The sequence below is a fragment of the Bacillus rossius genome, chromosome 13 (assembly GCF_032445375.1).
Source record: "Bacillus rossius redtenbacheri isolate Brsri chromosome 13, Brsri_v3, whole genome shotgun sequence".
Taxonomy (NCBI): domain Eukaryota; kingdom Metazoa; phylum Arthropoda; class Insecta; order Phasmatodea; family Bacillidae; genus Bacillus; species Bacillus rossius.
This window is the reverse complement of record NC_086340.1, coordinates 27,759,597-27,785,754: the sequence shown is the minus strand read 5'-3', so window position 1 is coordinate 27,785,754 and position 26,158 is coordinate 27,759,597. Positions and strand designations below refer to the sequence as shown.

General features: G+C 35.0%; 1 protein-coding gene across 1 annotated transcript; it reads left to right on the top strand.

The window, feature by feature from the left end:
• The first annotated feature begins 840 nt into the window (after positions 1-840).
• LOC134538411 (TATA-box-binding protein) lies at positions 841-24,981 on the top strand. The gene is made up of 6 exons (XM_063379712.1): positions 841-1,249; positions 4,439-4,563; positions 7,341-7,584; positions 14,554-14,657; positions 15,736-15,830; positions 19,823-24,981. The coding sequence occupies exons 1-6, from the start codon at positions 983-985 to the stop codon at positions 19,897-19,899; spliced, it is 912 nt and encodes a 303-aa protein (XP_063235782.1). The 5' UTR covers positions 841-982; the 3' UTR covers positions 19,900-24,981.
• Positions 24,982-26,158: the final 1,177 nt, after the last annotated feature.

Here is a 26,158-nt window from a genome sequence, read left to right as displayed (position 1 = left end):
TGAACTACTTCAGGTGAACATGTTCAGCTGTTGAGTGCGGTTACACACAGTCTGAACATGTTTCGTTCGAGGCAATTTCTCATTTAACTTAAACAGGTTGGCTAAGTAGTTCAGATCGACATATCTTCTACATTAGCCTCTGATTGGCTGGTTAGAATATAAACAGTCTTTTGCAGAAATTCTAGATGGAAAGTGTTTCTGGCACAAGTTCGAGTAATATTTTACCGAATGCAACAAAAAAAAAAACCAACAGATAATTACATATATCTTTTAATTTATCCTGACCTTAATTTTCTTAAAACTGAGATAGGTACTCTCGCTCAAAAAATAATAAAAAATAAGTTTAAAAATTTTACTGTGCATGTTTGAATTCCCGATTTGTAAAAAAATATTGAGCAATATGTAAACACATTTCATTTCTGCTGATACTGCTGTATAAACAAGTGAGAAAATCCCGCGTTTTCTGGATGCAATTAAAAAATAGAGATCAACAACACAGTCATTCGTTGACAGTAGACAATCGGTTTTAGAGCTAAACACACTTTTCAGCAACTACCGTGTAACCGCACACTTTCGCGTTTGTAAACGTTTACTTAAACATGTTCATCTGAAGTAGTTCAGGGTCCCGTGTAACCGCGCCCTTAGGTGATGGTGTTTCTTAACCGACTGGTTTTGTTTTTATAACTATGTGTTAAACATGCCGCATTTTGAATATTAAACGACATAATTATGGCTTAAATCTGCTGAAACAAAGGTGGTGTCTATTTTTTAATTTCTATCCCAAATTTACTTAATATATATCGTGTTCATAAAGTATACTGCTGGCTGTGCATTGAAATAGGAAGGCTCTCAGACAATAACATTTTTTTATAGGTTTTATTTTGTAAACAGTGGTCTATGGTGGTTCCGTTAGTGTTTGCAGCGAATGTAGATGAGTTTGTGGGCGATTGTGGAAATATTGTTTACTTAAATAAAATTCACGATGGATCAAATGCTTCCGAGTCCTGGTTTCAGCATCCCGAGCTTAGGAACTCCTCACTATCAACCTGAAGAAGATCAGCAGATTCTCCCTCATGCCCAGCAACAGCAGCAACAGCAACAGCAGACGCAGCAACAGCAACCGCACCACCAACAGCCGCAGCCGCCTCCGCCGCCTTTGCACCAGTTGCTGGCCTCGCCGCAGAAAACGATGCACACGTATTCCCCAGGCTTCACCACTCCCCACAGTTTGATGCAGCCTCAGACACCTGTGAGTGAGGGCAGCATTGCAGGCTGTTTCGAACTAAATCTGTGTTCCACTTCATCTCCTAATGGCACTCACATGCACGGGCGTAGCCTAGGGGGGGGGGGGGGGGGGGGGTTGTGGTTCAAACCCCCCCCCCCCTTAGCACCAAATCTTTAATTAATTTCTTATTCATCACTCAAACAAATTTCATATTAAAATTAATAAAATTTTTACTATTACAATATTTAAATTTAAGCACCGAAAACTGCTAAAATAGCACTATTTTACACCTTAAATTCCAAATTTTCCCAGGGGAGGACCCCCGGACACCCAGCTTTAATATTTGGGGGGGGGGGGGGGGGGAAGGCGGCATGCTTTTTAACACCCCCCATACACAAATCCTGGCTACGCCACTGCTCACATGGCTTTGGGTCCATGAAAACTACTAGGAACTGAGCTGATGTTAGCTCTATCCGCCGGCTCTATGCGGTCGTTCGAGATAGTTTTGATAGTACACACATGTATGAAGGCTGCTATGTAACTGTTATATTGGAGAAAGTTCGCAAAGTAGATAAAAAAAAAAGTTTTGTGACGGAGACCATGATAATTACACATTCGAGGCTATTAGATTGTAAGATGGTTCGCACTCCAAATTTAATTTATTTTTTTTGGTAGTAAACACATGTATAAAGGTCACTATGTAACTGGTATATTGGAGAAAGTTCGGAAAGTGGGTTTATAAAATAAGTTTTGTGACAAGAGACCATGAAATTCACCCATTCTAGGCTATTAGAGCCCCTGGTTAAACCTATACAATGGTTCACACTGTAAAATTTAATTTATTTTTTGATAGTACACAATTGTATGAAGGTCGCTGTGTAACTGCTATATTGAAGAAATTTCGCATAGTGGGTTTAAAAAATAAAAACTCTGGTGGAAATTGCCGCAGTTGCGTTGAATTTCTTAGGCTGTTGTCTGAAGCTCTCTGGCCCGTGCGGCAGGATAGAGCCAACTTCAGCTCAGTTGCTAGGAAGCTGTGACATAGGAACATAGCACTTCTAGCCTTGGCCATGTGCAATATCCCTGTTCGTATTATCATTTAGTAATTTCTTAAAGTATGTGCTCTTTTATGAAAATAAAATTTTGAAAATTATATTTTTTTCTGGTTCCACCTGTTCAAAATACCTTGCTTAAATATTTCAAAATATTGATTTCAACTTGTAATTTTTTTGTCCATAAAATTGTCACTAATGTTCCACAGTATTGGATTAATTGCCTGAGGGAAAGTTACAAATCCAAATTAGATAGGATGGTTTTTAAGCCATTAAAATTAGTTATAATTTATTTTGACTCCAACGAACCTTTGCTTATAACGGTAAGGATAATGTTTGGCTGCTTTAGGTATTTTATCCATTGTTGTTAAATAGTACCTATGAGTTTTTTTCCTTCAGAATGAGTACAACTTTAAATAAGTGATGTTTGTTTGAGTTATCCACTTTTAAAAAGCTCATAAAATGTATTAATACATGCCGTGCACCTTTACAGCCTTTATTACGAAGAGAGTGTGAACTCATACTTGTGTTTCCCCCCCCCCCCCCTCCCCCTTGTCTTTAAACTCCATCCATCTTTTGCTAAGTTTCTCTGTTGAAGTACACATTTTTACAAGAAAATATTTTTTAAGCACATTTACAATTTGTTTTCGCAGTTAAGCAAAAAAATCCTTCAAATCAAGTGAGATGGCCAGTTTTAAAAGAAATTTGATGTTTCATATAACATTTACTTTCTGTCTCTCAAAATGGTCAGTACTGGCCATGTTCATTCTCCTCTCAAGAGCATTTTATGCTGTTTGTTTTACCATTCGTTCCATTTTTTTAGGATCTGTAAAGGTAAAAAAAAGGGGGGGTGGAGATACATTCCCATCTTCCTCCCTGCGTATGCCCCTGTCATATCTCAAAACCTTATAACTGAACATCTACGAATCCATGCGAAGCATGTGCATTGACAATGGTTTCTTTTTTCCAGAGATAAAATCTAGTCACCGCTTAGTGCTGCTTATTACTAAGAGACATTATTATGTAGTGAGTTGCGATAAAACCGAAATAACACTGACAAAGCATGTCAGAATATTGCATATCACCGAAATGCAAGTTAATACACATATAGACCCGAAAGAATTTTGTATCACTATCTTGGAATTAAGTTGCATTTAACCAAAACGTAATTCAAATAGTGAATCAAGTAATATTTTAATGTTCGAAATTCAAGGAACGTCATTTCCGGACAAAAAATTGAACCAAAGTGCATGATCAGAAAAATTAATTTAATTTGTTTTATCGCGCATCTCTTATAAATCACTTTTAGATCACAAATGCTCGCTAATTTATTTTTATTATTCTAACTATCGGTTTTAGACTAAATATTACAAATTATTTTATCATAAAAATGCAGCGTATGAATTATGCCATTATTTCGGTGGAGTAAGTATTACATTACAGCTTTTATAAAATTAAAAACAATAACAGTAAAACAGAAATCCTCTTGTTTTAAAAACTAAACTGAACTAAAAATAAAACCAAAAAATCTTGTCTCTGCTTATTAGGTACACACACCACGAAAAGACTGCGCACATGCTTTCTTCATTGTGCGTAAAAGACATCTAGGCAATTGTTTTGTGCACTGGTATTCCCCTTCACGCTTTATCGTTTCTGTTTAAATACTAGCAAGTAAAAAAATAAGTACCTATAGCTTCCGGTGGGTGGACCCCTCGGCCGTTGGATTGACGTAATATCACTCGGAGGCAGGGTGTCCACAGTTAGTACTTTCGTACTAGATCTAGTACTTTAAAAACTTTTTTAGTTGTCAAGTACAGATCTAGTACATTTTTCTTTAATATAATAATATTATAATAACTCCAATATGTTTTATTATTAAGCGTAATTATTGTTAAAAAAAACTATGGAATGTATGTGTTTTTGTGGTGTGATATATAAGTTCAAGCATTGCAATGTCATAATAACTTCCTAAATTGTTAAAAAAATAACAAATTATAATTTAGTCCTCTTTTTTTTTCTTCAAATCTAGTACTTTTTTCTCGCCTAAGTTGGTACGAAATATTTTTTCCTTGTGGACACCCTGCTCGGAGGAGGAGCCGGCGGGAAGCCAGAGTGAGCATGTGTTCCTTCTGTCTGTGACTGCGCTCGTGCTGTTTGCCAGCAAAACATGATGTCGCCCATGGCTGCCCCCTCCAGCCAGCTGATGCAGTCGGCGAGCCTCGGTCCGGCCACGCCCGCGCCCATGACGCCCTCGTCCACCGACCCCGGCATCGTCCCCACGCTGCAGTGAGTGGCTGTCCGTCACTATCACGTTACGCCATTCCTGGTTCTCACTGCACGTCATGAGGCAAACCTGAAGAACGGACAAAGAAATAAGACTGTTAAACTTTAGTTTTGGAAATTTAATTTTAATTTTGAACCGTATATTAAGATTTGAAATTAATTTCTCTAAAGATTAATTAATTAAAATTTAATTAATCTCTGTCAAGGTTCATCGACATCATACAATAATTAGCACAATTGCACTGGCGTTATGTTAGCCATTGCGTTACTGTTTAGACGGCACAGAAAAATTCATGGATGGAATTAATCAGAAATATGTCACAGCGTAGTTGGACACAGTGGGCTGACGACGAGACAACGGCAATGACAACGGTGAATACAGACGAACAACAACCTTGGACAATGCAGCGTGACGCGTAGATGAACGTCGTCTGATCTGGCTAGTTTTCCATGTGTCTGTGTATTCTTTTTTTTCGTTGTTCATTCTTCCGGTTTTCTGTATGACGTAAAGAGTAAATCATCGACGGTGTCTGTCCGAAATAATGTTTTAAGTAAACCTGGAGTTGGCAGAGAATATTATTTTAATTTCTGGAAAAATCAGGCATTAGACATGTTAGGTCAGGGAATTTTGATGAAATGGTTGTCAAATTTCTGATCTGGCATCGCTAACCCATTTGTTGTGCCATGCACATTGTAGGGTAGACCGGGGGAAATCGGGTCAATTTTTTGAAATTCCTGAATAAGTATAAAACCAATATTAATTTACCATAAAAAATCTACAGTAATATCAGTCATACATTTATGTACATATTTACATACAAACATTAGCCAATCTTCCTTACGAATTGACATTAAACTTGATAAAAGGAAAATGAAATGTTTTGACCCGATTTGGACAGAAGTGGGGTAAATCGGATCACAAGTGGGGCAAATCGGGTCAACAGATTTTCTTTACTGTTTTGACAGACACATTCCGCATACAAACTGTTTACACTGAAAAGCATTGACACAGCGCTCATGGTACCACATTTTGCAAGACTGGCACTGAATCCAGTCTCCAGCAGTGCAGCTTCTGATGTCTTTGTATGCAATTTTGCACATGTTGCAGAGAAAATCTTCCTCATCATCCTGGCCTTCTTCCAAAATTTCCAACTCGGATGTGTTTTTAGTTTTTGTTCGCTTCTTCGTCTTCAGAGGTTCAATTTTGCTTTGCTTTGAACTTAATTTAACACCTGCTTCTTGCTTTTCAATTTCCTGGATTCCAACAATGTGTGATTTTCTTTTGACAGTAGCCTTAGAGAAGCAACAGTTTTTCTCTCTTTGGTTTTAATTTTTCCGGTGTTGGTAACAGGCATCTCACTTCTTCTGTGGTGCTCCTTCCACTTACATATTTGGCAGTGAACTCGTAATTCTATATTTACATGGATAATATTTTCATTATTTTAACATTTCCTAAACTTCAATATTATTATAAGTACTTACAAATTTCAACTAAAGTTGAAGTCATGTGCCTTAAATTCATTTTTTCCACTTATTTAGAATAGGTCTTAACTTAAAAATTGAGAAGGAAGAATAAAGTGCTTCACAATATATAGCAAATATATGAAGCGACCCGATTTCCCCACTGTATGCAGTGACTCGTTTTACCCCAACGGCAGCGACCCGAGTTACCCCATTTCGCACTTTAAAAAAAAGAAAAATATTATAAATTCTGTCAAACATATAGAGCTTCAGTAATGCAGAAGAATGTTAATTGGGTACATATTTTCGTACTCCATTACTTAAACTACAATACTATTACGAAATGCGAACGTAAAGGCTTATTTGAAACAAAATAAAACTTACATTGTTAAGAATTTTCCACTTCAGGACAACACAGGTTCGGGTTCATGTCGCACAGACTACCAGAATGTTGTTACAGACGATGTTCGCCTTGTAGTGGACGGTCGTATAGACAGATAGCAGCACTCTTTGGTAGGTTCCGTAGACTCCAGTTCATTTTTTCACCACAAGACAGCAGATCTTGTTACGATGACCCGGTTTACCCCGTGACCCGATTTCCCCCGGTCTACCCTATTTGGGTTCAGTCTATTTAGCAATGCAGGTGTGCCGAGTGTGTTTAAGCAGAGTTGTATTTTTTTGGTATGTGAAGCTGAATTCCATCTGTGATGGAGCCTTGGAGTGTATTTTAAATATGAACACTTTGTGCATAGTTTCCAAGCTTTTTGTTACTTTGTGGATAGTTTTATCACAACTTTTAGGAATTTGGAAGTATGCTATGACAATGGCAGTGTTAGGAATGAGCACAAAAAAAATTAGTGGTTGTTTTCTATGGAAATATTGCAGGTTTTTGGTCAGTCAAAAATTATAAATTAGGAGAATTCAGATAAAAAGTAAAGGAATTCTGTTTGTTTTTTTTCCTGTGTAATGGTAAAGGACTACCTACATTATTTATCCCCACAGAAGTTGTCAAAGAAATGTTTTAGTTTGTCACTAGCTACAGGGTTCTGAGAATGTTTGTTTATCACGTCAAGGAATATTTGTGACAAATGAGTTGTTAATATCCTGAACATATAAACATGCTTTTTTTTATTAAAATATTAAAAAAATTAATGTTTTTAATTTTTATTCAGAAACTTATGTTGTTTTGTTACTCATATATAATTTTGTCGTTCCTGACACTCGGGATGTAGATTCAAATTTGAGGAGATTTGGATGTGAGAAAAAGTAAATTCGACCCACCACTGCTTATGATTAATATTTTTGTAATTTTGATGCAGGAACATAGTGTCCACAGTGAACCTGGGATGCAAGCTTGATCTGAAGAAGATAGCCCTCCACGCTCGTAACGCCGAGTATAACCCGAAGCGATTCGCTGCCGTGATCATGCGGATCCGAGAGCCGAGAACCACCGCGCTTATCTTCAGCTCTGGCAAAATGGTGTGCACGGGGGCGAAGAGCGAAGAAGACTCGAGACTTGCGGCGCGCAAGTATGCGAGGATCATACAGAAACTGGGATTCACCGTGAGTGTTCGACTAACTTTCATATAATTAATTAGGCACTGCAGAATATTTCATGGTTAAAGGAACAGGTTGCTTTTAAGTCCATTTTTAATTTATAACTAAAGACAAGAGTTTATAGTTTTATTTTTAGGCCAGTTAAGTTTTTAAAACAGGATATTTTGATGTTAATTTTTTTTTTTTTAAATTTTTTTTGTGAACTGTGGTTATTCACAAAGATAGCACCATTTTTAACAAATGTGACTCTTTTTGTTTGATGATCGTTACTTTACTAAAACAGTGTCATTTTGACTGATACATGATGCACTTTTACAATATAATAATGTGTGATACGCATGCCGTAATGTAAAAATTAGTTGCTAATACATGTTGCAATATAAAAAGAAATAACAAAATTTTTTTCCAAATCTATTTAGTACATACATTTTGGTTCTAACTCCATGCTAAATGATTTACATTATTTGAATTTATGTATTAATTAAGATTACATTTTTGTAATGTTATTTTTCATTTATTATGCTGATTAATTTCATGATTTTTGTGGTATTTCAGTTCTATATGGTATGTTAACATGCTTTTCCGTGTTATTTCGTCCTTATCGCAATTCACCTTATAATCTTGTTCCTATTTATAACATTGCCAAATTTTTCTACCATTTCCATTTTTTGTTTTCAGTTTTACTAAATTATAAATATTGTTTATTCTTGGAGCATACCCATGATGATCGCCACGAGAGCATGGAGGAAAGAGTAGGTAGGTAAACATTTAAACTGGCATGAAAAACTGGACTCGGATTCGAATCATGGTCCGACCGTCCTAATTTTGATTTATGGTTTCCTGAGATCACCCCAGACATATTTTATTCTTCAATATTGTTACGATTTACCGGGTTCGTAAAGGATAGCCCAATTAAAGATTTTATTACACTACAGTTTTATTGATGGCCACTACTTATGTCACTTACAAATAATCTTCTAAAATGGCAAATAATCAATTGCACTTAAAAATAATGTTGCTTCCCCAGTCACTCGTTTCTTACAATCCACACACCTCGCTGGGCCGCACCTCTGGCGCAACTCTCGCCGCAGCACCCCTCGTGGATCTCCGCCGCCGCACTCCGCCACCGCCGCCCGCAACACTATCGCCCGGAACTGAACTCTTTGCCCTGAACCTTCGTCCAGGGACTTAGTGCCGCGGGTGCGGCAGAGTGGCTATCGCCCCGGAAACTCCGCCGCGCGAAAGCTCCCACCTGGCCTCTCTTTTCAACTCTCTCCTGAGGCCGGCATCCCCCGGCTTTTATATCAGCCCAGGCGCTTTCCAGAAATCATGAGCGCGGCCGGGGCCAGTCGTGTCTTTCCGCGCCGACCCGATGGCAGAAATCTCTCGAAACACGTGTCGGCGGCTCGCGTAACTCCGCAGCTGTCAGGTTTCGGATGTCAAACTAACGGCGCCACGCGGGGAGCTGAGGGCTAGAGGGAGGGGAAGCGGCGACCCAGGTACGCGCGAAACGTCTCATGTTGCGCGGCCACATGTGATGTCAGCCAGCTGTGCACCTGCATGTGTCGTGGCCTTGCTCATGTTCGTAACAGTAATCTTGTTCTGTTTAGTTGTGGGTTATCAACCTCGCTGCTGACAAAATTTAAGTAAAAGTAAAAAAATAATAATAAAATAAAGCTGGTGTTTGTTTGTGCGAGGGAAACATTGTTGGCATACCTGATTGGGAGTTGTGGGGTATGGTGCGTGTCATTTTTGTCCCTTCCTGAAGCTCGAGTGAGGAAACGTTGTTCCGTGTCTGTTGTAGCCAGTCAGAAGTGCCGCGGCAGCCCAAGCCCACAGCTTGCTTTCAAGCGTAAATGCAGCGTGATTTGGCGCATTTGTTTCTTTGGAGTTGACGTTGTAATCAAGTTTTGCCAATCATATGTCTAGCCGCTGTTCTGAAATGTTTGGTCTCTGATTTTAATTTACATCATAGTAATGACGTTGTGGTACAAGTTTTTCAGTATACTCAGTAGCTACTAGCTATAAAAAGTGTTGGCAGTACTTCATTCTGTCACTAAACACCCAGTATCAACAAAACAGAATTTAGCTAATACTGGCAGATAATTTAAAGTCTGATGACTTTACATCACACTTGAATTTGAAAACAAAAATTCACAGCCTTGTAATTTATTACTTGTATTCTTAAAACTGGGCCATGATAGCCAGTAATGATAAAAAATGTTAATTTTTATTTATTTCTTATCAGCTCACAAACAGTTATAAGAAAATATGGACCAATCAGATCCTCTGTACCATCAAATATTTAATATTGGAAAGATTTCATATTCAAGTTGCTCTCTAACGGCTGAAGTTAGGATGGATTGTTCACTGAGGGTGCCACCACATAGGTTCTTGGTCATAGGGACCCAGCTTCTCCCATATCAGGGTCGTGATGTTGCCAACATGAACCAAGATTCGTACCCCGAATTCAGATTAACCATACAGGAATACGTCTGCTCGGAGCTGCAGACATGCTGTGTCATGTTAAGGTAGACAACTAAGTACATAGGCTATTGCAGGTGGTCTACGAACCTCAGTCTGCACTGTATTCCATCACGTAGTGGACAATATGTATTATATGATGACAAATCTGTGGAAATAGTGTTATAATTATAATGTGTATTTGTGAACAATGACCTGTCATGAAAAAAGTGTTAAATAATATTTCATGTTTATTAATAGGAAATAAATAATGGCTGTTAGCTGTTACTATTATTTATAGCACAATGAACACTATTACTTATGTTATTAAAAAAACTATTATCTTAGGTACTGAATAAAATATAACTTGTTGAAATTGTGCAGGAATTGAATGTAAAAGGTTGATCTGAAATAATTACAATTGCCAAAAGAATCCATGTAACAGTGAATTTATGATTATGATCTTATGAGTTAGTAGCAATCTTTATTCAACCCAGCCATGTACCTTAGTACAACAGCTGATATGAGTCCTGTAGGTTTCAAGAATAAAAATTTAAAAAAATTAATATAAATGTTAAAAATCGTTAAAGACACATTACACCGATCGTTCTAACATCAATCATTCCGGCGGCTCACTGTCATAGAACCGAGAAGGTATTCATACAGGACCACAGGATGCTTCGTCTCAGCATACAGGAATGTGAGGCTAATGACATTAACTGTTCTACCGACGTTCCGGAGCGATGGTCAGAAGACTGCACCTCCTTCAGTAGCTGAAAAGTTTATTGATGAATCAATCTCACCAATGAAAACTATAGGTCAGATTTGATGACTGGATAAGGCAGAAATGGGGTTACCTATGGCTCTGTGCCGATGTGTAGTCAGCGTACGACCGGCGTAAAGGTTCAGCGGATATCGTCAAACTCCCTAACTTCACAATATTTGCTGGAGCTAAATCAACACCACAAGCTACATGTTGGAGAAGCTGGTAAATCTTCTTGATCCCTGTGCAGGGTCTCGAAGGGCTGGAGACCGCCCCTCGCACAGAAGCTGTCTTGCCTTGCTGACAGCTAGAGCTCCTCTCCTTCTCATTGGAAGGATATTCCAGATTCATCCTGCTAAGCTACAGAGAAGGACTGATGCAAAGAGGATATTTTTCAACCACTATTTTTACTTGGAAGCTATTGCAAAGAGTAAAATCATCTATGAATATTTATCTCGTGCAGTCACACACTAAAAAGGAATGAAACTGATGAAAAATTATAGCTTGACTATATAATTCCTTTCAGAACAACGATGAAACTGTAAGAAAACTAGCTACAGTATAGCTGGGATACAACACATTTACATATAATAGAACAAAATTAAACTTTAGCACAATAATAAATATAAGATGTAAATTAATCAAACAAATAAAATCAATCATGTAAGCATTTTCAATCCTTAAAACGTGGACGTTCATATAAAAGAAACAATTACTTTTAACACAGCTTGCAATCCTCTACATCACTTAACACTGTTAATAAAATTCGGTGGCTCGAATTTGTATAATGTGCGGTTCAGGGCACCACGTGTACTGGACTAAAGTTAGAGTTTGTATTACATGGCAAAATATACAACAAGTGAATTAAACAAATACATTAGGTTAAACAGTCATCTGCTAGAGGTCAAAAGAAAAAAATATTTATATTTAAAGTAACAGCTGGGCATCAATTAGAGAAAAGCTGGGACAGTGGTGGTGACAGACTGCCAAAACCAAGGGTGCTGTGCTGGTATGCGGCCCACATGAACTTAAATATAATAAATATAAACTAAGAACATAATCATTACGAATCGTCGCCTCCTGTGCTTGTCTGCCATGAACTGTGCTCCATTGTTTCATTGTTTACGTTTTGAGAGCATCCTACTGACATAGTACTCCATGGACCAAGTTTCAAATAACAGGAAGTGGGGTTACACACCTGTAATAAGTAAGCCATGGGAACTATTTTCATATTAATTATTAATAGCATTTTTATTAAAAATTTTATAATACATATAACATATATCATTAATTACTCCGTGTGTTATGGTGTATGCACCAGTATGTAACTTTTATTTTGACTTGTTTATTGTGATTGTTATGTTACGCACTTAGGCGTCAAATCTGGACTAATCCCAGCTAGGCATCGGTACGCCGGTGCCGTTGTATAGACAGATACCGTTTCTTCGGGGAGTTCACGGACTGAACCTGCGACACTCAGCGGTATATTTGGGTGCCAATTCGGACTTTGTGAACGTAGAAATTTTAAAATAGGAAATTGTTTTGTTGTGGGCCTAGAAACGTGCAGCATCTTATAGCCAAAAATTCAATACAGGATAGGCTGGGCTGCGTTGTAGGACTGTGCGTGTGTGAGTGCGACGCAACAATAGCCGTAAGTAAGTTGCCTCACCGGCCGTCCTACTGGTGTTCCCTATGCTGGCAGCTGTTTCTACCACGGATCACCGCAGGTAACAATTCCTTGTTACGCCATTGGAGGTCATATACTATATAAACGCAACCATCTAATTTTCCCTAATGACTTTCTGTGTCCAAGTGACATTTTGTAAACAAGCTATTGTTCACCAACATTGCGAATATCAGTCCAGTTTGGCCCAATAGTCCTTTGAATAGATTTTGTGCCTACCATTGGGTTACTGCTAGCTGGCAAAATTTATATCAAAAATAGAACCCTGAGAAACTATTGTAACGTGAAGAAGGTTTTGTGATAATACTGTTTTTGTGAGAGTGACTGAATTAACTTCCAGTTTTAATATGCATTCGTCTGCCACAGATTACTTGTCCTTGTTTTATTGAAGGACTGAACTATAGTGTTTCGTTTACAGCCTGAGCAAACGTTGTTTACACTGTTAGCTGTCAACTATACATTGTTATTATTTCATCAGTCATAGGTTTTGCAAGCTACCTTGATAGTTTTGGTGTTTGTTTACGTTGAAAAACATATAATTCTGGAGCCATATAAAAAATCTATTAAAAAACATCAGTATTTTGTTCATTGTAGATAAGCATCCCAGTCTCACGCTTAAGGTTTCATCACAAACCATTGGCAATTGTGTGTTGTTTATGTTGATTATTATTGTGATTGCAGTACTTGTGTTTCACATGGCTGAAGTGACTGCTGGATCAGAATCCAGTACACTGCCAATCGAATACCACAACACAAACAGCAGTATACACAACACTACCACGACTGTGTTGTGCAACACAGCACCCACACTGCAGCGGAATATATCACTGAGTGACAGGCTGCATTCGCAACCATACATAACATAATAACATGCTACTACTACCTCTACTACAGTGCCATAGAGGCAATTAGTCTCTCTCACATCTGGCTAACGGTTGTTATATGCATTTAAAAGGATGCCACCAGGGAAAAGAAATAAACACATACATACCCTTATTTAAATCAGCCGATAGACTGCAGACAGTAACGTAAGTGAAAATTATATTTCAAATAAACTAAATATTTCAATTTGTCCAGCTTTGGTATTGTTCTGCAGGGTTTGGGGTTGTTCGGGTCACTGAAGGTTTATTACAATACTTTTATAAGATGTAACTCGATCTGCTAAACATAAGACACTTTGGGGCTGGAAAAGCAAGTATGTATACAATGAATCACGTAGGCATCATTAAGGTAGCAAGGCACTGATGCTACATCTGCAGGTGCAGTATTTACGTACACATGAGACGACTGTAGCACTTTGAAAGAGGGAGGGGGTCTATGGATCACATCGGGCTTAGGAGGGGTGTAGCTCCGGTCGATGTCAATGCAAAGATTAGAAGAAAGATATTAGAGGAATTGAATCAGGAATTCAAACACTTTCTACCTGTGTAGTTCTGATAATCTGTGCACTTTGCAGGTGCCGGATTACAGAACATGCCAAATAATCAGGCAGATATCCCGCGGTTGCTAAATGTTAAGTTGTAGAGCAAACACATCTGTAAGATGGTGTTTGGCAGAAAATATTGTTTAACAGGAGCATAAGGATAAATATTTCACCACAAATACAGGCCAAAATAAAATTTGTTGTAAACTACTGTTGAGTTCTACTGAAGAAACCGAATTATACCATTCACTTCCCAAAATTGCTGAAAAGCACAGAACAGTGCCAAACGCTACTGACTGATCCCAGACCTTACAGGACGCTTCTGACTGCTACTTATGGAATACTATGCAGTTATTGACAGGAATGACCATCAAAAGTTATTTTAAAATTTTTGTATTACGTATTAAATGGTTTAGCAGCATTAAGTGGAGTGAAAAGAATTATGTTGCTTTATTTTCAGGTACTTGTTTTTGTAGAAAAAAAAATACTTTAGAGAAGTGTGCAGTTTAAATTATTAAGTCAAGGCAGCAATACGCTACCAATAAGATAAATAGTAATTTATATACGTATTTATATTTGAAAGAAAATGATTTAATACTTTAACACTGGCTAAGTTGTTTCTGGTTACCTTTTTTATTTCAGGCAAAGTTTTTGGAATTTAAAATCCAAAACATGGTTGGCAGTTGTGATGTGAAGTTTCCTATTCGACTAGAAGGATTAGTCCTGACTCACGGACAGTTCAGCAGGTACGTTGCATTGTGCAGTATTTTTTTTTAATCAATAAAATGTACAGTTTAACCTTGTATGTTCTTTATGACACTACAGTCATTTCGTAAACCCAGAAATTACTGAAAAGTTAAAAGCAAATTATTAAGTTTCACAATAATATTATAAAATTTCTTATAATGAGAAGCTCTGACTAACATTTTGGCTAACTCTCCAAAATTAAGAGTGTAAAAATAAAACTTTGTTTCAAAGTTGTGGCCGATATTCACATAAACTGCTAACTAGGATGCCCAGCTTTAGAAAAAACGGGGAAAAAAACCTGGAAATTTTAACGAATATTGAATTTGTGAAATAAATGCTGATATATTAATTTTTTTACATTTGACACATGCCCACCAACAGCCGTAGAAAGGTACAAAGGCTAACCCATTAACTGTGTCATGCATATTGCATTTGGGTAAAGTGTTTGTTCGGTACAATGTTGGTGTGTCACATATTTTTGACATTTTGTGAGCAGAGATATTATATATGACATGTAAGGTTGTATTCTGTCTGTGATGTTGCCTTGCAGTGTGGTGTAGGAAAAATCACTTTTCCATAGATTTCAAGATTTTTGTTATCAAGTAAACAGTTATGTTCTAAAATTGAAGAAACTGAGTATGTCATTACATTGACAGCTTAAAAAATAGAAAAAAAAAATTTTTTTTTATGGAAACATTTCATGTTTTTTGTCAGTGGAAAATTTACATAAGATCTGACGAAGTCAAGAGTTTAATGTTTGTTGATTTTTGTGTACAGTCTGGTAAACATATACATAGTGGCATTTACCATATTGTAAACACATTGCCGTAACACTGTCGTAATATTTTGCACACTATTTTGTGGAAGTAGGGTAAAAACACTAATCAATAAGTAAATTGACAATAAATTTTGCTTTACATATATTTATTTTCCTTGGACAACATTGGGTCTGATTAAAGTTTCGGACCTTGAAATAAAAGTTTGAGTTTAGCACAGTATCAGTCAGTGTAAATATGATTTAAGGGTTGTCTTTGTAATGGTTTGTAAGTTTTGTGTAATTTATTGTAATTTTTGCAGCTATGAACCTGAGCTGTTTCCGGGATTGATCTACAGGATGGTGAAACCTCGAATCGTGTTGCTGATTTTTGTGTCTGGGAAAGTGGTCCTAACAGGTAAATCCATTCAGTCACAAATAGTTTTCAAAGTAATTTTTAGCATACAATAAATTTATGTGTAGTTTATAATTTAAGAGTTAGGTGTTTTAAAATATGTGTAGTGCTCATTTTAATACAGGAGGTATACATACACTATACAGGTCACAGAACACATAAAAAAGAAACAAAACTGAACAACTGGTCATGGAAGACACGAAAAGGTTTCCAAATGAACAGTAGTCAAGAAACCATAATTTACAGCAGTCTTTTGCTAACTTTCATTTTGTATTTTGACGCCTCACTTGAGTTTATAGTTGTACAGTAAATATAAATAATTGGAGACTAATTATGTAAATCTTGCCAAAATTTCTCTGGAAAGACATTAGCTTTAAAACATAAAATCTGCATGTTCTTGTGAACAGTTAATTGATTTTTATTGTGTTAAATTTTCCTTATTGTGTACATAAGAAAATCGCACTGTGATATAATTAGTAAATTTAATTAAATTTTTCTGAAAAATCTTAAAATTGGTTCACCAGGTATTTGTAGACATCCTGTAAAACCGTTTTTGCATGAAAAATAGACCAAGGCAGCTATAACCACTACTGTCCATAAATGGTATTATTTGGCATATATTGCGACGTCTTAGTAATGTTTAACCTATGAATGTTTACACATTTGCAGTGTTATATTATAAGGTGAGCAAATACACATTTTACGAAGTTCTACAATTTCCTTCTTTTAATGTGAACAAAATACTAAAATAAGCGAGGAGAAGAATTGACATGTGAAAGGTTAAAATCTTAAGTTTTTGAAAGCTTGATCAACATCATGTGAAGAGTTGATTTTCAGTAGCCTACATAACTATGTTCAGTTGACCCCCCAGATGAGAAATGAAACTATCAAACAAGTCATGTGTGGTGCATTGAATGTCTCGTGATTTCTTATGCTTCATGTGCTCGTTTTAAAATGGTATCAAATCAGCGCCTGCAACTGTAAAAACCGTTATTATACCCCCATTATGATCATCACATCAATAAAACCTCCTTTTTGGTGACCGTTATGTAGTTCACAGTTACTTCATGGTGACTACATTTATTTCTTTAAAATGTCTTACTTAAGCTATGGTCACACAGGGCTCTATGCTCTCTATGTTCGCAATGCACATTCGTTACGTGAGTAAAATACAGCCAGCTGTATCTCAGGCATCACTGGCCACACAAAGCTGTGTTCTCTATGTTTGCTATGTTGGCAATGTTGCCAGATGTTTGGTTCTCAGCTATTTTTTCTAAAATGTCGCTGACTTTGTGCATGCGCAGATAAATAAAAACATCTGTTTTCGCGTGGAATTCAGCTGAATTTCTGTGTTTGCTTTAAATTAGTATCATGTCAATTGAAAAGTTTATTGTTGAAATACAAAAATATCCATGTTTATGGAATAAATCGGTAGAAGAGTACAGAAAGCAAGATATTTGAGGTAATGTCTGGGATTTTATTTGAAAGGAGGTTCACTAATGTTGTGTGTTAAGGAAATAATAATTGATGTGAATTCCCCTTGGTGTTAATTTGCCGTTTATTTCATTCATGATTATTCATTAAATTCATGAAATCGTTGTTTACTGACCTCAAGCAAATAGTGAGTCATTATTTGACTAAAATTACTTTCCTGTAATTTAGTTGTTTCTTCTCATGAGAAATAAAATATCAAAGTGAGTTGTATTTATTCTGAAGTAATCCATAAATTTGGCTTCATCCTAATGCACCTGCTTAATCAAATGATGAAATCCTCCAAATTATTTTCTTTTTGAATTGATTTCATGAACCCATTTTTTTATTTATTTTTTTATGTTTACATACTGCGAGAGCCAGCAGAATATTATCATTGTCGGAATCATCACTCGAATCCTACATCATGCATCTCTCCGACATCGCAAACCAGACTGATCTGTCTGGCCACCTGGTGCAGCGAACATAGAGAACATAGTGTAGCTTCTGTGTGGTTTCGCCTTAAGTGTGATTTTTTTTTTTACGCCACACGTGTCAAGATAATTGCCTCAGCTGTCACTACGCTAGGAGTGTGAGTGTGTCCTGTATCCGGTCGTCGTCCATCGTGTATTATCCAACAAAAAATGTTGCACATACTATATTGTTAGGCTTTAGGAGTCTTTGCTGTGCGTATGCAACCAGATGTTTTCCACGAGATCTATACAAGTTTTTTTCTCTTCACCGCCCCATTCTGATCGAACTAATCATGCCTTGTTTCTACACTCTGATCAGAAAACTGTCAACTTTAACACCTGTGCGCAGTGTTGTGATTTTGACGGACACATATTTATCCTTAAAAGTAAGCTGTCAGTTCTAATCTATTTTTAACTACCTGTCGGACTCTCTTCTCCATAAAATACTTTAGCTGATAATGTGGGTGTTAGTAATGATTCTGAATTACAGTGTTAAATCAGGCTTTACTATATTAGTCTTCTCAAAATGTATTTGGCCAGATGTAGCCAAAAACTCCACATAAATAATCCTAAAACATTACGAAAATCCTGTAGAAATTATGTCCCCGCCCGACGAAAAAATTTGTGATCCCGAAATTTTTTCAGACTCTCAAAATCCCGCACAGCTGTATTCGTAAACGACTGAATATTCTTTTTTTTTTTTAGTGTTGGTATTCAAAACTGAATCTAATACGAATACGAATAATAAACTATTATTTTGATAGTCGAAAATTTGAATATTCACACAGGCCTAGTAGTTATAGGTATATAAATCTTTAATTTTTTGTTATTATCCTTTGTCTGAAAGCATGATGGTGAATGTGATGGTAAATTACATCAATGTTGGAGTGAGAAAGAGAGACAGATGATGCTTTGTAGTACCATCAGAATTTAAAATAGACAGAGAAGGGTAGTTGTATGCAGAGTTTTTATATGTCTTGTAATTTGGGCTTTGATTGGCTGATTTTTGAAAGTTTGTCTTAAGCTTGAATGTTATTGTTTGTGGGGGACATGTGATCACCTCCCTTCTTTGTGGGTGGAGGTCTGGAGGATGTCAGGTTGGTCGTTAGTCGTTGTGTGGTCGTGGTACAGAAAGGTCACGGTCGGGCAATGTCTCGAAAAATAATATGTATCATGTAGATCTGCGGTCCGGGCAGCACCGATTTGTAAACTTTTTAGACTTTTTATTTTATATTTTTTTACTGCAGTCATCAGTGTTAAGCCCGTAATGAGACTTTAAATTTGGTTTTTAGTCGTCGTTCCAAGGACACAGTTATTGTACAGTGAATTCATGCGTAACCACGACATATAAATATCAGTATTAATCTTCATTTTATCAGACATTTTGGTACCATTTTAAAGTCGGTTGTTTTCTTAAAGCAACAAACTTTTTTTTTAATGTTTTGTGTGTAATCTGGAACAGTGTTTTGGTCGGAGGATGGCGGCCACTGTGCCATTCGTAATGGATAAATAAAAAAGTTTATATCAGTAATTAATTGTTCTTGAGAGACTTTATTTCTATCATGAATCATTCTGAGCGATGTTTTTACAAAATTTAAACAGATAATAGAATCCAACAAATTTTTCAAGTGTTTTATGTACCTATGTGGAAATCTAGACCACTTTTGCTAGTCTGTATTGTTACAAACTCAACCAAAGGTTTAGTTTGTGCGGGACTGAACATTAAAACCTAAACAGTAATAATAAATAACTCATCCTTATATTTAGTTTTTGTCCCATCTCACAGCAAACAAGAGAGTAGGAAATAAGAATGTGCATTGTGCATGTAAAGTGTAAAATGAATTGAGTTGTCTTTAGTACATGTGCAATTTTTTTTTTTCAAATTTGGGCCAATTTATTATTGGATGTTTTAAGATATATTTTTTTATTTTCTTACTACATATCTATATTACCAAAATAAAATAAGATTTGAATCGTAACTGTGTTTTGCTGAACTTAGTACTAATTAATTTTACTATTGTGTGATTAATTCACAACTTTTTTTTTATCTAGGCGCAAAAGTACGGCAAGAAATATACGAAGCATTTGAAAATATCTATCCTATTCTGAAAAGTTTCAAGAAACAATAGCAGTGGAAAACATTTGTGTTTTTTTTTAAGGCTGTGTGTAAAAGGACATGTTTCGTGTAATCTTTGGATTGACATTAATGAAACAAAGTACAAAATTGTTCATATATATACATGTGTATATGCATGTGTGGAGAAAATGACATTTTAAATATTTTCAGCAACAAAAGACTGAGGAGATGCAAATTATGTTAACTAGATGAGGGTGTATAAACTAATTAAGGTTGTAACAAAATATGTACTAATTAACTCTACTGTATAGTATGTTGTTTTACTTTGATATGCTGAACATTAGCATTTTACCAATATAATTACTGTTACTTTAAAATCACCCACTTAACTTGAAGCAATTATTTATGTTCATCTGCAAATGCAGAATTAGTTTTCATACTGTAAATATAAAAGTCTTGGGCTAAATTTTTAAAATATGCAAGGATCACAACAGCGCAACACGCAACCAAAGCAAGAAATTCACATTCGTTTATAAAACCATGGAAGTCGTGAGACATCACCAACCCTATAACTTAAAATTGTAAAACAATAGAAAATATATTTCTACTCCGGTATTCTTTCAATACTTCATATTTATCATGAAAACAAAATAAATTGTGTATCATTTAATTTAAGAGAGTTATTTTCTTTCACTATGTGAAAGTGTAACAAGTGTAAATTTTATGTATATAGTAAAAAACATTGTGATATTCTGTGCTCATTATGTCTGTGTCTTTATGGAACACTTCTCTTCAAATATGGCCATAAAAAATGCAAGCCAAAACATAATAAAGTTCAAGTTGAACAACACTTGCATTGCGTTATTGTCTCTTGCTCTTGCATATTTTATAAACTTAAAAGGCCACAATACTTAGATTTCTATATATATTTTTAAATTGGAAATGTAAGGGTTAAAACTAATGCAACATTCCGGTGTGAATGGGTGTGTAAGTCAAATTGGAATACATTCACTGTTAAGATAGATAAACAGCCAGGCAAAACTTGTGATGTCTCTTGTCACCGTGTGCCACGGGTAAACAAAACATATGATGATGCCTAACACTCTTGTACATTTATTCTTCCTTTAATCTGCTACATAACTCTTAGTCAGCATGTAACATTCCAATGTAGTGTCATCTTATGTAGGGAGGGACAAGTCCGCAAATATTTTAGTAGTGTCGATTCGAGCTAAATTCAGTAATAACACATTAAAACTTGAGCCGAGTTCTTAAAGAGTTTAGCTGAGCTCAAGTAGTTGGCTAGTTCTTTCTTTGTGATGTAGTAAGATAATTATTAGATTGGTTTATGCTGAAAGACTAAAGGTGAAAAACAATACTATGCAGAAACTTACCAATACGGATCATATTTTTAATTTATCATGCAAAATTGTTTAAAAATATTGTACTGTTTTTTCACATGGTTAGGTTAGCTTCATTTAAAAAACTTCAAAATGGTGTGGACGGTTAGTTAGGTTAGTTTGGCTACAGTAAAATTACTGTAAAATCATTTGAATAGGTAGCAAACTTAAGCTAACCTATCATCCTACTTTTTTTATAGTATATCTAATGCAGTTAACATATATTGACCAACAGTCCATACTATTTTAAAGATTTTTTAATTTAAGTAGTATAACCTTATCACTTGTTAAAACTGTAAAAGTTCTGTATCACAAATCCAAGTTTATCCCTTGATCCTGTGCTACATAATGCCTGCTGTTTTAATTATGTCAAAATATCTTTGAAATTATAAAAACAATTGTGATTTATAACAATGAATTATGATTGTAAATTTAAATATATACAAGTAGGTTAATTTCATTTTCCGATACCAGATTTCTATTGGTTGGAAATAAAGTAGGGGAAATGTGACATCATGGAAGTTACAATGCCAGTGATAAAAAATTGACTTGTGTAATGAAAGAAAATATAGTATATAAAATTGGCAACAACAAAAGACAAAACAGCACTGTAAAAAAAATTATTGCTGAGTTTTGTAATGATCATGGTACCAGAAGGAGTGCTTTTATAAGGAAATAAATATTTTTATTTTATAAAGTGAATAAATATGTACACAACAAGTCGTAAATAGATATTAAGAAATGTATTGTATATGTGTGGAAATAAGTGAAGTAGTCACTTGAGAAAAGCAAGGTTATGTTTATTTATATATAATTAATATAACAGTGCATCGTAGAGAAAGAATGTGTAGTTGTGTGATTTTAGTATTGAACAGAAAAAGACGGTTCATGTTTCGCAATATAGATTGAATTAAATGAAATGGCAATTGTTTTTGGCGTAAATTTAATATCTGCAAGAGAAATATGGAAAGTAAAAGATTATTGCCGTAAAGTCAAAAAAAGGGGAATTTTTATGGCTTTTAAAAGTTTGTGATTTGTAGTTTTGTGTGCATTTCGTTGTGTGTTAGGTTAGTTTTTCGAATAATTAAAGAGAGAAAAAAACACGAAAGTTTTGAAGTTAGGTCAGCTAATTTATATATATCTGCGCACGTATTTTTCTTTAGGTATTTCTTTCTTCCTTCCTCTTCCTTGCAATATTGATGTCATCAACAAAGCTGCGCTGAAGCAATTACAACCTGTATGTTCATACGGGGTAAGCAGTATTTCATTTAAGTAAATTATAGGTTTAGGTTTTCGTAAAGTACTTCTACGAGATCTAGGTTGTTTAACTATACAGTTTTTTATTTGGTTAAAGTGAGACATTTTGCCATCATATTTTTGTGGTATCGTGAAGTAGATTACAGCCCAGCCCAGTTGAAAGAATGAAATGTAGAGAAAATATTTTCTTTGTCTAGTGAAGCAGACTACAGTCCCACGTGGTCTAGTCTATTTTGTAATACCAGAATTCATTATTTTAAAGAGAGATGGTTTGAAATATCATTTCAGTATCATGTTTCTAGAAAATCTATTCTTGGTATCGTAAAGTTAAATCCCACCCGGTCTAGTCTATTTTTCAACACCAGCATTTTATTTCTCATATTTTAACCACTCTACCCACAACTTTTATTTTTCAATATCATAAAGTATGCTAATAAATAAGGCATGCTGTTATATTTCACGGTATTACCATAAGTTGGAACATCTACAGACATTAATTTTTCTGAAAATGAAATAATGGTATAACATAATAAACTAGAACGGGGGCAATTATAGTATACTTTACAATACCTGAAAAGTATAATAATATAAAAATGAAATGCATGAAAAATAGTGTGTTTATAGTTCCCTGCCCCAACTCCTCATATTCCCACGCATAGAGTAAATAAAGTACTAGTACAGAGTGGACACTCAATGCTATTGCAGTTCTACGTTTTTTTTATTCAGAAATGCTCTAGTTGCTATACAAAAACGCAAACTTGACAAACATTAAAATGAAGTTGCAATGGCTTAAAACCGAGATAAAATACCTTCTGGAGTAAGACTTACGTTTCAAATTATAAGTAAATTTTAATTTAAATACAACATTGTTCGTAGAAAGTACAATTTGCAGTTAATATGCTTAAAACACAAATTTGAATAGTAGGGAAATTTGTAGCTTCATCTGAATGTTGGCGAGCTTGTGACTTTTTTCGTGCATGCATTAATATTTATAAAAATATGGATTTTAATTTTTTTTTCCTTATAAGCAAATCATTTAATTAAATATCGGTAAACGTAACATAAAATGATTTAGGAGAGCAATATTTTTAAAACAATAAGTAAATTTCTTACCTTCGGGACAGTGTTTGCCTTTACCTCATTTCGGTTAAAAATGTTTTGTTTACGTATCATAACATTTGTTAAAATGCATAACATGTAACATATTTTTGGATTATATTAAATTGCTGCATTTTTTAATGTCCAAGAAACAATTTCTGTTCTAGTAGAATCACGTTGATTGAAGTTAAGGTTAGGATTTTCGTAGGTACCTACCGAATTGCATTACAAATCGCAAACAAAACTAATGCATAAAAAAACGTGCAGAAGTATTTAATCATTAACACAGGCAATGTGTATTTCTGGCAAATTTAACTGCCTAAGTTGTACAATTTTCCCACAAAAACTGAAATGAAGCTGTTACCAATGGCATCAATTCTTTATGGATTAGGTGAAAGTACAAATCATTCTCGTATCTTCACTTCTTGAAGACAGGTGTATAGCAATTGTTACGAAAAAAAAACCTTAATTTCAACATAAAAATTTAAAAGACACTTCATTTTATCGCAACCCTCACCTCGGTAATTGTTCCGTATCACGTATCCAAGTTTATCCCTTGATACTGTTGGCATGATCATGTATGATTTATCTGGTGGCACATGATGCTTGCTGTTTTAATTAATGTTAAAACAGCAAGAATCATTACCACAGGATAATGCCATTAGTATCAAGGGATAGACTTGGATACGCAATACAAAATTTATACCCACACCTCCCTCTCGACCAAAAAATAAAATTCATACAAAACATTTAGACTAATTAAAGTATATAAGTAGCAAGTTTGAGCAGAATTTGAGACTCATTGACATTTAGAACAGTACCTAGGTATTAATGTATTGTGTGCTTGTCCTCAACGTGCGACTACACACAGCCTAAAAAGAGGAAATTCTGTAGGGCATGAAAACAAAATACTCATCACTATTTTAATTACACAAAACTTTTATTTTGTATCGTTTTAATAATTTACACATACTTAGTTTCGTCAAGCGGAAACTTAAAGTAAAATTAATTATTATTATCTCTTCTCTTGTTGTACCAGTAGTTAACACAACACGTAGCCGAATCAGGCATGTTTCATAACAGTCAACAGTGATTTATGAAGTAGTTCATGAAATCATTGATATTATTTAACGAGATTACTATTTCAACATCATTGAAACAAAATTTCCTTCGAAAGTTTTTTATTAAACCTAATATTACTTAATTCAACGCCGACGCCATTAATTATGGTGTTGTTGGTTAAACAAGTGGTTCAACATGCCAACGAAAATTTGTTTATTTTCTTTTAAGTAAATATATTATTTTCATTTCAACAATACCAATTTATGCCATAAATTTGATAAAATGTTAAAACAAATGTAATATTTATTTAATCAACGTGGTATTTTGATTATAATTTTCGTTCTCAGATGTTGGATAAAACTGTATAGCAACTGGAAAAATGCGATTGCCTTGCCCTATGAAGTGTCCCCCCCCCCCTGTTCCCACGCTTGCACCGTAAGAATGTAGGGGTGGTAATGAAGTAAGACGCCATCTTGGTTACATCAGTATTGTTATGGAATCGTAAAGTAAACTACTCCCAAAAAAGTTTCTACAAGACCTGACTATTTGTTTATTGTGATATTCAAGGTTTTTTTTTTTTTTTCAAAAGTATGTAGGTACTAAATTAAAACTGCAAACATCATGTACCAGAGTATCAAAATATACATTATCGCACCACTAAGATCAAAGTATAAACTCGGATAATATGTATGAATCATGAGAGGGAGGGAACTTATTTGGACTACATTGTCAAAGATATAACGATACAGAATACGACACTTCCGTGGTGCGACATTTGAGGTGAAAATCGATACTATCAACTAATGCTTAGTAAACTATTTTAATTATCACAATTTTCTTTACAATAATTATTCAAAACAAAGTCAGGGAAGAAAATTAGATGTATTATTTAATAATGTATTTATTTTCCTTCATAAAAGAGGCTCTCCTTGGATTAACTTAAATATAGTTCACAAAAAACCAATCAGCATTTGCAAGTGTGACAGTAAAAATTTAAGTTTCTCATCTATAAAATAATGATTTTGCTATAAGTTAAGTAACTCAATGCCCAAACTAAGACTTTTTTTCACCATTAATGTATTTTTTTAAAAAAAAAATATATATATATATGTTTTTATTTGGCTAATTCTAATATCTCCATTTGCAGAATTTACAAAGTGTTAAATATTACCAAGTGGTGGACAGTTCATTACACTTAACTTTGTCTCGTCACTTAAACCTAATCTTACATAAACAACCTTACCTGTAAAATAATAACGGTTTCCTACAACCAAGCTGCCATTATTTATTTTTAAAAATTTAAGATTAGCTGCACAATACAATCCATTCGTGGACTTAAATTCCACACAATTTACGCACGTTTGATCATAATTTTAAATTCACATTCATTACACAATTTTTTATAAATACGACAAACGCAAAATATCAAGCATGATAACCGGCCACTTCATTGATTATTATGGCAAATCCCAGCAGACAAACCTTCTATCAGCTGAT